This window comes from Gambusia affinis, linkage group LG16, assembly GCF_019740435.1.
Source record: "Gambusia affinis linkage group LG16, SWU_Gaff_1.0, whole genome shotgun sequence".
NCBI lineage: Eukaryota > Metazoa > Chordata > Actinopteri > Cyprinodontiformes > Poeciliidae > Gambusia > Gambusia affinis.
This window is the reverse complement of record NC_057883.1, coordinates 22,678,527-22,694,389: the sequence shown is the minus strand read 5'-3', so window position 1 is coordinate 22,694,389 and position 15,863 is coordinate 22,678,527. Positions and strand designations below refer to the sequence as shown.

Below are 15,863 nucleotides of genomic sequence, written 5' to 3'. Positions count from 1 at the left end.
GTCAAAGTATGTTTTGAAAGTAACAACCTTTAGGCAGGTACTTTTTATTTAGAGCACATTTCTCTTTTAGAAATATTTATTTTATTGGTCTGATTTAATAATCTTATCTTAAATGCCATGTTTTTATAAGTGTTGAGAAGAAAATCATTATAATTAATAAAAAATAAAGTCTTGAAAATATTGTTCTGTGTGATTAATCTATGTAATTTGTTTCACCTAAGTCACTAAAACCGATTAACTTTTCAATAATATTCTAATTTATTAAATTTGACTGTGTATTATAGAACTGATTTTGTAGCTGTTTCTTGAAGGAAAGATTAATTTTGGGATATTTTTTGATTACTAAGCAACATTAAAAGGATTCAGCCTTATTCTACTCCATCTATTATTTATCTACAGAGTGCATCACAATGCTTTCTGGAAAAATGAAACCCTCAGTTAAAACATAAAATATTGTATGTTTTTATTAGAATCAAGACTCAAAAAGAAAGACAAACAAAAACAAAGACAGAGGAGCAGTGAAAATAAAGTGCAAAATACTTTAGTGTCAAATTATTAAAGATTCACATCAATGGGTTTTGCTGACAGATGCTAAACAAAACATCTTCATTGATTCTTCATTGAAATATGTATTTACTTTCTGTAAACCTAAAGCTAATCTGTGAGGAGAACACAAAGACAGAATGATGGGAATTAAATCTGTTACACTGTAATCTACTAAATCCATAACTGCTTTATGTGATCATTTTGTTTCCAAACTTATGAGCAGCAAACAAATTCACGGATGTTTGTAAAAAAAAAAACGTTGAGAACCATTCCCTCGATGTTTTCTCAGAAAACACTGCATTTCTTCAAATTGTCTTCACATAATATCCTTCATAATCCATAGTTTGTTCCCTGTAATCTGAGCACTCCAGTTTCCAGGCAGATGAAGATTCCTGCAGGGTTCAGTCAGTCGGCGCAGCGAGTTGGTTTGAATTCAAGCCTCAGCCAGTGGAGCTGCAGCCTGTGTGCTATGTGTTCAGTGGGGAGGGCGTGTCGTGTACGGTGACCACAGTGGACTCGCTGTAGTCGCTGGTGGTGCTGAACTGCTCTGAGTGATTCCCGTCCGCTCTGGGCAGCTGGAAGCCGTCCTCCGATGCCGGGTTTGAGTTGGTGATGCTGCCCGACACGGAGCTGACCCCCATGCTGTACAGAGGAACGCTGCCGTTAACCGTGGACTGGGACGTCGTCGGACGAGGTTTGGAGCCCGCCCGGCCCCCCAGCAGCCTGGATTCATGAGTCCGTCTGGCCAAGAAGACGAGAAAACTTATTTTTCTAACCAGGCTGCAAACATGTTGACGTTTTAACAGCACAATAATGTAAGAAATCAAATAAGTATGAAGGTGTATTAGGGCCACTGTGCCAACAAACTCAGAAATTTTGAGATGAATCAAAAAAAATAATAATCTAGAAAAATGTGTAGATTTCTGAAAATTTTTGACTTTTTAAACTTAGGAAATGTCCTAAGTTTTGACTTTTGCTATTTTCTTTTTAGATATTTCTGAGTTTTAAGAGTTGAAAATTTTCTAGAAAAAATAATCAGAAATCTTGAGAATAATCTTAGAAATTTTCTAGATAGTTTTTGTATTTTCTTTTTTAGAAATGTCAAAAATTTGCTTGAATTAATCAAACATTTTTAGATTAATCCCTGAAATTTTCTAGAAAAAAATTGTCATTTTAAATCATGCAAAAAAAAAAAACAACCTAAAAAGAAAATTGACTCTTGAAACTCAGAAATTTCCATGTTTTTTTCTAGCATATTTCTGAGACCATTCTAAAAAATTTCAGTTGTTAAATTTGCTCCTTTTTAATAACTGTTTCCAAAGGCAAGGCACTGAATAAATCATTATTATTAAACTTTCTCCACTGCAAAAACACAAAAACTTACCAAGTATTTTTATCTAGTTCCTAATGCAAATATCATACACTTGAAAAAAGATAAAACTAACCTACAAGTAGCATTTTAATAAAGATATGGAAGTTTATTTTAAGTAAACAATTTAATATTTATGTTGCAAAAAAAAAAGTGTTTCTTCTGGCAGATTTTTTCACTTATTACAAGACATTTTCTCAACTTAGGTGGAAAAATCTGCCACTTTTTAAAAATGTATACTCAAGAATTATTGACTTAAAACAAGTTTATTTATCTTGATCAGGGCAACAGAAAAATCAGATATTTCACGGATGAAAGCCTGAACGCTGCAGAAGGCATCCAGTTCTCCCTGAAATGAGTAAAAATAGTTCCAGCTCTGAATAATAAGGCCAATTCAATATGCAGGAATGTCATCTTACCTGTTGTACGTCTTCAGGATGATGAGAACAACAGCAAGAATGATGATGATGCCAATGACAATGACAGCAATCATAGCCCCAGAGCCTGAGAACCAGACAAAAAACAGACGTGAATCTGACGAACGGCTGCTTTTCACTTACATTTGCAAAAATCACATTTTATCTTCTGGCTGTTAAGAGTAAAAGGGTCAAACTTTAGACTCTCCTGCAGGGATCTGCAACCTGCGGCTCTGCAGCTGAAAGTGTCTCTTTTAGACTTGCAACGGCTCTTTATAACTTAAACATTTAACTAATGTTTTAAATATTTATGCAAGTTTTTGCAAAATAAAATGTTGTGTTTCTCCAGTTTTCCTGCCACATTAGCATTAAATTTGACACTAAAAGTACCATTAATATATTTTTAGATCTGTTTGTTGGAAACTATGTGGAAACTGGAAGTGTTTAATTTTTTTTCATCCCACAGAAAAAAAAATCCATCTTTGTTTTTGCAAATTTTTATTATGATCCTCATTTTAAGTTATAAAAAATAGAAATAATATGGTGATTCTTTACAAACGGCAAGTTTTTTCAGAAATATTTGCATCGAATTTCTACACAACCAATGCTAAAAATACCAGTAATATTTTTTTAGATCTGTTTCTTGGGATCTTCCAGATTTTATGCCATGGAAAAAAAGATTTTTGCTGAATTTTATTTTTATCTTTATTTTAAATGATAAAGATCCTTGTAACATTTAAGTTTTATTTAACTAAACTGATAGAGAAAATTAGTTTTTAGGCTTTAGAATTTGTAGCAGCACATAAATAGAACCTTCAATATAGCAGTTTTGTTATCTTATCAATCAAATCTAAGATGTTTTTTCTCTATGTTGCCAAATTACACCAATGTGAAATTATATTTAATATTTAAGAAGTACTCATTGAGTGCAGAAACAGTGATTTATTCATAATTTATCAGCTTTTTATGGGTTTTATCAATACATTCTGCCACAATGAGGACAAAATGAAAATGAGTTTATACCAAGTGCTGCAATATAGCAACAGCATCACTCACAAGTAAACAAAACAGAGCAAATATTTTCTACTGCATGCATGACGGACTCTCCAGTTCACCAGACATAAACTGAAATGGCAAAGAAATAAAAACGTGAACAGAATGTAAACTTGCTTCTTACTCTGGATCAGAATTTGTTCTTTAGATTTTGTCACTGAGGTTGTGTTTGAAGGAACTGTAGTGCTGGGCGCAGTTGAAGCAGATAAACTCATTTTCAGCAAAAACCTGCAAGAAAAAGAAAAACTTTCAGCTCTTTTTCAACAAATGTGAGATATTGAAGAACATCTGCGTTAGTTTTCAGTCAGGTGAAGACGAGGAAAAATATTTGAAATGAAAAAAGAAAGAAATATGTGGCACAGCAAGTTTATTTGTACAGCTCTGCTTTTGGCACATTCAAAGTGCTTTCATCAGACAAAACGGAAAGCCACGTTAGACTTTCCTCCTCAGCGTAGATTTCAGATCTCCATCTAATCTCGTGTTGTGCGTCACGCAGAGATCCTATGTTGTTTTGGAGGATCCCTCACACCGTTCAGGAAACGAGCTGCACACAGCCGTGGGTCAGGGCTGACCCTGCAAACGATCCCTTCCCGGTGGAGACAAAGGTTCGCTCAGAGACAGCAACTCATGCAAACTTCCTATTTGTGAGAACATTACACCAGCTGTCACTCAGTGGTTAGATGTACTGTGAGACTTACGTAAAGCTGCAGTATGTAAGTTTTTAAAATAAAAATATATTTGCTACATGTTTGTAAAAACTGTCACCATGTTGTTATGAGACAGATAATCTGTGAAATCATCAAACTCTTCCTCCGCCTCCCTGAGCTGCTTTGCTAAAGCATCGCTCCCGACAAAACACAACCAATCGCAGCCAGGAGGCGGGTCTTAGCGCTGTCAGTCAATGGACCTTACCAGAGGGGCCGCTTTTCATTGGCTGATGCCCATTCTACTTGGTCACGTGATTGGCCGTCTCACAAACACACGCTTCCCGTTAGTTAAGTACAGCATAATGGCAGCACTGATACAACTTCTACACCTTGAAGCCTGTCTGCTACACAGTCTTACGTTAGCTAAACAGATCAATATGCAACGTGTACTGTATCTGACATACACTAAAGATTTTATTTTAGCAGAAAAGGCTTTGAACTAAACTGTTACTCTTGTTAGCCTCTCTAGCACCAAGTACAGCTAGTCAATCAACCATCGCTGTGTTGAGGGAAGCGCTGATTAATAATCCAGAAATAAATATCAAGCCTGGAAACTTGATATCGTAACGGACTGAATGTTATGTTTTTAACGTAATCTTTGCTCGTCTTGCGGGCGCAGGCGGTTGCCACGGTAACAGGTGTGCTTAAACTACAACGAGAGAGAGAGTAAAAAGGTAAGAGTGGTTTTGAGTTGATCACCTGTTCGGGTTATTTTACCTTTGTTTACCTTTGCTGTGGCTCATTACAGCCGCTGTAGTTTCTAAACGTTGTACTCATTACCTCGTTCGTTTGTGACAATACGTCATTCATAACAAACATCAACTAGAACAAATATATTTCATAAAATTTTAACAAACAAATGGCTTCTTTACCGTAACAGAGCTCTTTGGTTCCTCTTATCAGTCTGTAGCTTCTCATATTGAGGTCATCAAACCAAATTTCAGATCTACCATAACTGACTGACACCTGCTGGCCTCAGGTTTGCAACCAGCTTGTGACTGAGAAACCAGTAACCTCCTCCCAGATGATGACATGAACTTGTTAGTTCCTCTGTCCATTGTAGTAGCTGATATATTGTGAAAATCCGGTAGAAATGATGCACTAATGGAGTCATGTTTACATAGAAACAGTGCGCTACGAGGCTTTGCTTGTGAGACTTGCGGTCACGTGGGTCGGTTGTGGGCGGAGCTTGGTAAGGTCCATGCTGCTAACTGTGCTAATGGCAGAGAAACAATTCACTGTCACTGTTGCATTGGTGGGTATGCTAACTAACCTTAGCATTCATAACATGTTATGCTAACTGCAGCACATCAGCAAGGATGGGATGGGGCAGGAAGGATGAGCAGCACAGCATGAGGTTGTGATTGACAGCACCAAAACCCTCCTCCTGTCTCTGATTGGTTGCTTCCAGTTAGCACTGTGAGAAGGCAGAGGACCTCAAACTTTTTCGTTTTGTCTTATTAAAGTTAGAGCTCAAATTGTTTTCCATTTTTGTTTAAACTGTCATTTTGTCATAACGGTACAAGATGAAACAGATAATCTATGAAAAAATCTAGCTCCTTTGTCTTCTCCCAGTGCTAACTAGAAACAACCAATCAGAGCCAAGAGGCGGGTCTTAGCGCTGTCAATCATGACTCCCTCTGTTGCTCTCTGCTACCGCTGCATGCTAGTTAGCAGATAATCGGTCTTCCTGTTGTTCCTCTGCCATTAGCAGACATAACAGCGTTTTTCTGAGGAAGATTGACAGCGCTAAGACCCGCCTCCTGGCTCTGAGGAGGTTGATTTTTTCACAGATTATCTGTCTCATCTTATACTGTCGTGATATGGTGACAGTTTTAACAAATATGTAAAAAAACCATATTTTTTTTAATTAAAGTTGCACATTGCAGCTTTAAACAGAATTTAACTTATTTAAATTTTTTCTCACGCGACATGGAAACAGGACTGGAATTCCCAAAATTATACCTAAAGTATCACGTTATATATTATCACATAATGTTAGTAAACATTTTAAATTCAGGTAAGGGAGGCTGAACCACAGCGGCGCATGGAAACAGGTGGAACCATCTTGTCAAATTTGCATTGTCAGTAAAAAGCTGAGAACCTCGGCGGATGGAAACTCCGGACATAAAACCAATCTGCTGCGTCTTTCCTCTAAATCTGATCTGTCTGATGATTGCAGTCAAATGAACTGGAATTTATGCAAAAACATTTCAGTTCACAAAGATATTGTTCAGCTACATAGAGTTATAAATCAAAAGATGCTACTGACTGCAGTTATTATAGGAAATTTCATTTAGTTTTAGTTTGAAAAGTAAACTTCACAGGAAAGGCTCAAGGAGAAAACAAAAAGTGGAATTAAATATAAAAATCTGAGAATGTTGCTGCTGCTTTTCTAAAAAATCTCTGTAAAATTCCCTTTTCAAACTTAAATGCTATGTTTGTTTTTTATTTATAATTTTATTAATACTTCCATGTGTAGACAAATATTTACTTTATTCAGGCAGCTGCAAGTTTAATCAGCTCAGATATTTTGAATTTTCAACTAAATCTTCCCTCTCTGCTTAAATCAAATACTTTTATTTTTGTGTTTTTAACTCAATTAAATAATAAAAAGACATTAATTTATTTTTAGAACAGATAACATTATTTTATTTCATTAATTGCAAGCTTTTGGTTTCCCGTGTAATCCTGAAAAAAGTATTCAAGTTATCCATGCACTGATTTTGGGCCGATATCAATATCCAACATTAATATATTGATAACAATATTTAATGATTTTAAATATATTTCACCACCATATTGACATTCTTTGGAAAAAACAACCACAAACAGATGGAAACAGGATGAAAATAAAAATCTGTTATTTTTAGCGGTGAGGTTTTAATTATCGGACCGAAACCGAAATGACAAACATCGGCTGATATCTATCCTAATCTTTAAATTTAAAGTGATGAAGTAAAAATTTTTCTCCCGCAGAAAGACTTTAATCTTTGTTTTTATGTTCAATCACATATTTAATCACTTTTATTTTTCTATTCACAATCAACTGCGTATATCTTTATAGTCAGCTTTAGCTGCATGATTTAAAAAGAAACATTTTTAGTTTGTAAGCAAGAAAAAGGTTTCTCCTTGATGTCTTGTTCCCAAGTTTATTACCAGTGTTTTGTCCTGTAATTTATGGGAAACTGCAGCGTTTCACGCCGGTTTAACAATCAAAGTTTACAAGCTTTGCATGTCCTGGAGACCAATGGGAATAAAACTAAAGAGGCTATAAAAAAACCAGTTGACATGAAAATGAAGAAACAAAAAGTTGAAGGAATCAAGATTTATTTTTTATTACCTAGAGATGAAAGTTGTGTTGGATGTTTCTGTGTGCTGAGCGAGTTATGCGGCTTCCTGCTCATCGATGAATCTTTAAGTGTTGACATTAAGCGCAAAGGTTAATAATGACGTCCATCATTCACTGTTTGCAGACCTGACAGCTAAAGAGAAGTGATTGGATCGGACGCCGAAAAGGTTGGCAACGCAACCGCATTGGCATCATAAAGAAGGATATTATACAGCGAATGATGGAAAAGATTTATGTGAGCAACATTAAACAGTAAAGGACAGATTTACTCCAAAAATATACACGTTTAAACGATAATAAAATTCACTTTGCCTCTAGATCATGTATGTCAAACTCAAGGCCAGTGGGCCAAATCTGGTTCGGAGAAACTCTTTCTGTGGCCCTCAGAAAAAGAACCTGAACAAATAACATTTGTGTGCTTGAATATTATTTTATCAGTCAGATCAGGTTTTATTTGTAGAGAATAGAAGAGGATTCTGATGACACAGTATTACAACTTTATTCTCACAATATTATGACTTTATTCTTGTGATATCATGACTTTTTTTCTCAAAATATGAATTTTTTTCCTGTAATACTATGACTTTATTCTACTGAAATGACTTTTATTTTCATAATATTATAACATTATTCACATAATTTTATGACTTTATGCTCGTAATTTTATCTTATTCTATTTATTCTTAGTACTAAAACTGTCGAACTGTTCAAGTCTTGGATCGAGTGAATCGAGTGAATCAGAGGTGGAGCTTTGAGTACAGAGACTTCTTGGTCTGCTGGTGTGGGAACAATCATCTTATCTTGAGTGTGAGCGAGACAAAGGGCATGGTTGTAGATTTCAGGAGAAACAGGAATGTAGCAAACACTATTTCCTTCAGATGAGGAAGAAGAAGAAGAGGAGGTGGAGGAGTAAAAATTCCCTGATTTCCACCTAGACAACAATCTGGAGGCGCTACAGAGAGACATTTGATTATCACAGAATATTAACTTAATCAATATTTGCAGCAGATATTCTATTTTAGCTGTCTGAAGCACAAATGTTGAGTTTGTCATTTAGTAACGAGACGTTTACTGAACAGGCTTGGCAATAAAGATGGAGAGTTTTTTAACCTTCGGTGCTAGAACTGAACTTTTTGTAAATGTTTTATAATGTAGTTTGGTGGTTTTCTCTCTGCTTTATTCTCTATATATGAAGCAAAGTGACTTGTAAGTCACTTTATTAAATACATCAAATCAAAATATGTAATATGCTACCATCTCTAGAGATGCACTGATCCGATATCAATATCTGCATCGGTGCAGAAATTGGAAAAAAATCTAGATCAGGTATCGGTGAAAAATCCGTAATGGCAGAACTATTCAATGTCATGCTTTACTATTTATTTTACATTATATATACGACAATTTGAAAAAGGTTTGTTGCGTTTTTTTGTTGTTGTTTTTTAAAAAAAAATACATTTTACTAAGACAGCCAACCTTTTGTTTTTGTCAGTTTCTGTTAAAGTTGTTTTACAGCTTGTGAAGCTTCTGGTGAGTTGTATTTATCAGTTATCAGATAAATGTGTAATTCAGTACATTTCTGTCTGTGTTTAAAATAAATGTTTTAAATCAGTTCAGCACTGTTTTTCTGGAACAGATTGGTATCAGGAGATGCTAAACTTCAGATATCCGTATCAGAAGTTGGAAAAAGTGGATCGGTGCATTCCTAACTGCAACATGATCAAATCTGAAAAAGTTCATCTCTGTTGCGGTGAATTGTCTCCAATCAAAATACAAACTAACCGCATGACAGATATGTTCCCGCTGCAGTTTCTGCATCACATAAAGAACAGATAATGCTGATTGAGATGCTGCAAATTCTTTGGAGAAACACCCACTTTTCACACCTTAAGCTAATCACGTGTAGCCACTCCCTATCCCAATGCCGCTCCATAATAATACAACTATTCTTGGCTCAACTCTGACTAATAATTACACCCTATTTCCTCTGAAGAATGCTGGCTGAATGATTCAGGAGAGAGTTAGACTTGCTTTACTGGAGGCGTGAGGTGAGATAATCTGTCACTATTTTAGCTGGTAGCTTCCACGTTTTAAATGAATGAATCACTAGAAGTGATGTCCTTCTATAAGCTGCTCTAGTGTAGCGGCTCTGAACGCATTTAATCTATGATAAGAAGTACCAGGAGTCATAAACATCTTTTGTTAAACCATGAAAACAAAAGAAAAATTAGTCGGTTACAATCCATTCTCAGAACTACAGAACTGAATGACAACTAATGTTGACAAAACAAAATTTTGCAATTTAATCAAATAAGAAAAGCAAATTAAAATCATGGAAAATTTTGTTCATGCGATAAATCATTAATAAACAAAATTGGCATGTTTTCATTCAGCAAATTTATTCTTGTAATTCAAATTTGCGCAGTTTTATAGTCAGTGGAAATATATCTAGTGTCTATTTTATAACAATGTGCCTGGGAGACAAAAATGTGTGACAGACTTGAATTTAAGACAATAAACCTCTAAAGCTGATATACAGAATAATCATTAAACAAATCAATTGTTTTAAGTTGTTTAATTTATAAACTATTCATAAAATAGTTTATTAATGAAGTATATTTGAATACTTCCCCAAAAGAAATTAAATGTTGTCATAACTCGTTTCATTAAACTATCTTCAAAGAGTTGGCATAAACAGTGATGCTGTGGGCAGGAAGAATCTCCAGTAGCAGTCAGTCTTGCAGCGAGTCTGACAGCCCTCTGACTGACTCTTTTCAACTCTATTTGATGGATATTTGGGGTTGTAGTCCAGGTATTATTTGAGCTTTTGAGATTCTGATCAGCTGCTCCCAGTTGTAAGGAAATACCTCGTTGCCACGGTTACACAACAAAACAACTACAGAAGAAGAAAAATAAAAAACATAAATCCTTGTTTTCACCAGCAGCGTAGGAATGGATTACATGCCCTCGGTGTCCCGACGACTCCAGTTACAAGCAGACTTGGGAAACAAAGAAAGAACAAACTGAACCCGGAGATTCTGTCTTCGTGTTCAAGACGAGAGCAGGTCGCTTATTCAGAAACAACAAAAGGGCTGAGCGAACTCACTGGATAGAGAAACAAAATGCATCGAGAGCGAGAGAGAAAAACCTCCTCCAGACTGCTAACGATAAAGCTAACTAGCATAGCATTACAATAAGCTAACTAGCATAGCATTGCGCACAGGACACTGATTAACATCCTGGGCTTCAGCTCAACTTGTTTTAGCTTTGATTTATTTTTGATGTCGATGTTTCTTTAGTGCAGAAGCCATTTTGTTAGAAGACCAAATAAATTTCAGTTGTTTTCACTCATATTAAAAGTTCCTGTGATAAACAGCAGTGATGTTGATGTCTATTCTTTTTAAATGTGTAACTTTATGTTTTATTTAGACTTAAAAAATGCTTTTATTAATTATCATTATTACTATTGTTCTTTTTTGATGGAAAAAGCTTGTTAACCCATCTGTATACTGAAATTCATTATATTTAGAAATGAAAGCTAGCCATACGGCTAACTTTCACATACTGTTCGATGCGCTGCGTCTCATTTCAAATAAATAAAGAACAATGTAAGAAACATTTTCATGTAGTCTAGTTTTAAAAGACCAAATCCTACATTTAATCTAATTTCACGTTATCTCTACAAGTTATGCTGCTCAGATGTTTTGTAAAAGTTTTATAATTACTTGCACAAAAATATTTTTCATGAACATTTTCAATTGTAAACATGCTTTTTTTGTAAGTCATCCAGTTGCATACAAGTGCTGCTGATAAATTCACTTCCCCATTTGCTGGTCTTTTCCCAGTAATTGTTTATTTCTCTTTCCGCTAACTGCTGCTATTCGCACATGCAACAAATTCAATATCCTCTCTTCCGCCGTGAGTAAACAAATCATGTGCTCCTTTCGTTCAGACAGAGGAACTCTTCAGTTTCCTCTTTTTTTTTTTCCACCGGGGGGGAAAGAACCGGCGAAGCTGAAGGGCATTTGGGCTTTGCTCTCCACAGAACGGTCTCCAGACGCATAAACACAATCAGAGTGTGACCTTTACCAGGTTTCGCCTTCTGTCAATATTTGAGAAGGTTAATGAGGAGAACAGAGCGCCTATTAGCAGCCTTAGGAGAGCAGATATGAAATCTGAGTTCAAAGAAGTGGACTTCCCACTTTTCCAGCTGTCGCGTTGATGAGAGATTTAGCTGTGACATTTATTGATCTGGATCAGCAGAATGACGTCTCATGTCGTGACACGTCATTGGCCGAGTGATCGGTGGAACCAGCAGCACCATGTTAATAAAAAAATAATAATATGGGAGGTAAATCTTAAACCGAAAGGCAAATATTATGACTGTAGAAGCACAAACTCTCAGAAAAAAGGACATTTATTTCAAACACCAGCTTCCAGTGTTCAAAACAGATTGCTATAGCAGAGGTGAAGCGTTTCTTTGTGAAGCAGGAGTTTGATGCATTCATTGAAAGTGTCTCAAGCGGCCGGTCGAGTGTAAAACAGAAAGAAAGACAGAAATGGAAGAGAAGTTTAGAAAGGACAAACAAAAGACTTGACTTGTCTTCACAGTTTGTGCAGCTACTGTTATAAAAGGTTCTGGTGCTCGAGTTTGGGACGCCAGATTTAATAACAACTGAATGAGTTACATTTGTTCTCATGTTTAAAAATGTCTCTTTTTTTGCGTTGTGTAAAATAACTATTTCTACTCTCCTTTAAATGCTCCGGAAAAATCAAAAACACAGCAGAAACATCAAATCTTACCAAGTACTTCTGCTTAGTTTCCAGCACAAATATCTTACTACACTTGAAATTAATATTATGGGAGACAAAACTGACTTACAAGTGATTTGTTTGGCAAGTTATAGGAGCTTGTTTTAAATCAATAATAATGATAATATTTTGAAAAATTAAAATTCCCCATGTTATAAGAGAATAATCTGCCAGTGGAACTAGTACTTTTTCATAAATATTAAGAAATTATTGACTAAAAATATTATATATCTTGCTGAAAAGTTACTTTTCAGTTAGTTTAATCTTATCTCAAGTGTAGTAAGATATTTTCAAAAGAAACTAAACCAAATATACTTGGTAAGGTTTTATGTTTTTGCAGTGTAATTGTTAATAACCAGCAAATTTAAGGTGTCTGAATACAAAGCATTGAAGTAAATCAATGATTCCATTTATTAAGGAGAGAAAAAGAAAATCCACCTGGCTATGTGCAAAAGAGTGAAGCCTAACCCCATTCAATCAAAAATCAACCGTTATTGACAATTTTTCACCAGCCATGAGATGAGAAACCCTCGTTAGCATCTATTAGCATAGAAACCTTTGATAGGGATTTAAAAATGGCCGCCACAGGAGAAAGAATAACAACGTCTGTCCGAAAAACATTTTAATTTTCCTCTAAACTATTAGGAATTTCAGAAAAAGAACGCCATGCTGACAGGTAAATGTTCCTCTCTGCCTGAAAGGGATGAAGCTTGAAGTACGACCTGTAGGTTACGTAGCAGGACCAGGATCCCAAACACAGAGTCCAACTCTGAATGAAAAATTAACCGTTTGTCTGTGGCCTACTCAAAGTTCAGACATGAATCCGACTGAGATGTTGCAGCATGACCATATAAAGGCAATTCAACCTCTAAAACCCTCCAGTGAGGCAGATTTTTATCACTCTACCAAGATTATTACAGGGGTGTTCAAAATGCGGCCCGGAGCCCATTAATGACCCTTGAAACGATTTTGGAGGGATCAGGCAGTAAATACAGATTTAAAAACATTTAAAAAAAATACACAGACAATGTAAGATATTAAAATGAAAACACAAGCTTTCCATTTTGATCTGATTTAATTCATTTGTTTAAAAACAAACAGTTTTACTAAAAAGCTGACTTGGGGATTCCCTTTTCATAAACTTTTCAAAATAAAGCAAGAGTGAAAAAAACCCCCACAAAAAATGTAGAAAATATGATCAGGTGAAAAGGTTAGGATGCTGTTTGATATATGATTTTTTTAAATCTAGCAAACCTGCAAAAACATTTTTATGTTTTAAATCTACAATAATTTATCAATCACTAAATTATGTGGCTGTTATCATGTTTACAGTCAGGGAAACATGAAAACATTAAATAGTTTCTGCTAAAACAAGAATACTGAAAGGTTTGTGGTTCCTGGAGTTGTTTGGCTTTCTTCTCTCGATATTTTTAAAATCATCATTTGATATTTCTGTTGATTATTAATATATTTTGGATAATCAGAAACATTTATTTATATGGCACATTTACAACAACCTCAGCTGACCAAAGTGCTTCACAACAATCACAACATCACAGCCAGATGAATAATAAAACAGAAAATAAAATTAAGTTTGGTTAAAAAAAATAAAATAAAACTGGCACAAATACCAAAAACTGAGACATGCTTAATTTCACATGCATCAATTTCCCCACAAAAACCCTTAAAAACTTGCTTTATGTTGAATTTATGAAGCACTAATATATCCATTTTTTTGTTTTCTTCTCTGAGTATTAATGAACATGACTAGTTCACTAAAAAGAAATTTTTAATTTTTACTGTGTTATAATAATAATAAAAAACCCCAAACAGTTAAAAAATATAAAAAAATAAACTTAAAATCTCAAATCAGTGCAATTCTAACATGTTTATTTTCTTCCCTGAATTTAGATTTAAATAACTAATTCCACATTAATTCAGATTATTTCACTAATCAGACATTTTCTTTTGTTATAATTGAAAAAAAGTTGAAAAATAAAAAAAAAGCAAAACCTTGAATCAGTGAAGTATTAATATCCGCTTTTTTTGTTTTCTTCCCTTACTATAGATAAAATATGTTAATCTGGGAGATTATTTAACTAATGACAAGACATTATTCTGACGTTGAAGGTGGAATTATTTTCCAGTGGAACTAACACGTTTTCATCAATATTAATGAAATATTGACTTAAAACAAGCTCAAAAGTTACTTTTCAGTTAGTTTTGTCTTATTTGTTCTCACTCAGGTTCAATCACAGCACACACACACACACACACACACCCACACACACACACACACACACACACACACACACACACACACACACACACACACACACACGGTAGAGTTATCTCAACACTCCAGCCAGAAAAACGTAGAAACAGTTCTGTGACCTACCAAATGGACTCCTCTGTCTTCCAGCTCACGCCCTTCCCAGGTGGGCGCTGGGCAGCGATGGTTCCCCCGCTGTCAGCTGGCCGGAGGAGGCATAGTCCACCTGTATGAGCCTGGTAGATCACAGCAGGTCTGTTCAGGATGGCAGACAGGAGAAATGGAGGAAGACAACACAACTTCAGCTGTGATAAAACTAAAATATGAGACAGGGAGAGTGTTGAAAACCAAGCAGAGGTGTGTCGGTGTGTCGGTGTGTCGGTGTGCGGTTTCAGTGCGTATTAAAGGAGGGAGGAGAGAAAAGGGGTAAAAGAGGAGGAGACTCCACATTTGCTGTGCAGAGAGGAACCATCTGAGGCAGCTGGTTTTTCTGGTCCTTCCACCCGGCCCTTAGGCGTGCCTGATCAAAATGAGCTGCTCTCTCCATAACTTTGGCCTCTGGAGAGTGTCATGTTTGCATCTCACACATAAAGGTGCCGAGTGCTTGTAGTCACCAAGTTTACATGCAATAAAAACATAAATCAGTTTGTAAGTCAAGTCTAGTACATTTCAAAAGTACTTTACGTCATAAAGATGTAATACAGTCACTATTTATGAATGAAGCAATAAACTTTACAATTTATCAAATGACATCATCAACACAGTATGCAGAAGTGGGGAGAGTAGCCAAAAATGTTACTCAATTAATAGAAGTAGCACTACTTCAACATCTTTTTACTCAAATAAAAGTAAACAGTAGCCAAGGAATTATTCAGATAAGAGTAAAAAAGTATTTGGTAAAAAGTTTACTCAAATACTGATTGAGTAATAAAATCATTTAATGTTTAAAGATTACATCATCAGATGGGCCAATAAATAAAGTTAAGAGGAATTTTTTGTATTTTAAGGATAATAATAATAATAATAATAATAATAATAATAATAATAATTTCAGTAAAAAACCACAATAAAATCAGGCTAAATAAAATGTTTCCAAATCAGTTTCTTTCAATAAAAAAACTGATGAAACTTCTACAGAAACATGGTTGTTTTTCATTCAGTGGGCAGAAAATCCAGAAATGTTACTGAAGTCCATCCATTTCCTGTTCACCCTTTGTCCCTAATGGGGTCAGGAGGGTTGCTGGTTCCTCTCCAGCTACGTTCCGGTCGAGAGGCGGGTTCACCCTGGACAGGTCAACACAGAGACATACAGGACACACAACCATTCACACACACA

The 15,863-nt window shown here is 35.4% G+C and overlaps 1 protein-coding gene across 1 annotated transcript; it reads right to left on the bottom strand.

Annotated features, from left to right (window-relative positions):
• Window positions 1–493: 493 nt before the first annotated feature.
• LOC122845704 (non-compact myelin associated protein) lies at window positions 494–14,909 on the bottom strand. The gene is made up of 4 exons (XM_044142076.1): window positions 14,654–14,909; window positions 3,509–3,612; window positions 2,335–2,419; window positions 494–1,287 (listed from the first exon to the last, which is right to left on the bottom strand). Exons 2-4 carry the CDS (start codon window positions 3,597–3,599, stop codon window positions 1,014–1,016), a joined length of 450 nt encoding a protein of 149 aa, XP_043998011.1. The 5' UTR covers window positions 3,600–3,612; window positions 14,654–14,909; the 3' UTR covers window positions 494–1,013.
• Window positions 14,910–15,863: the final 954 nt, after the last annotated feature.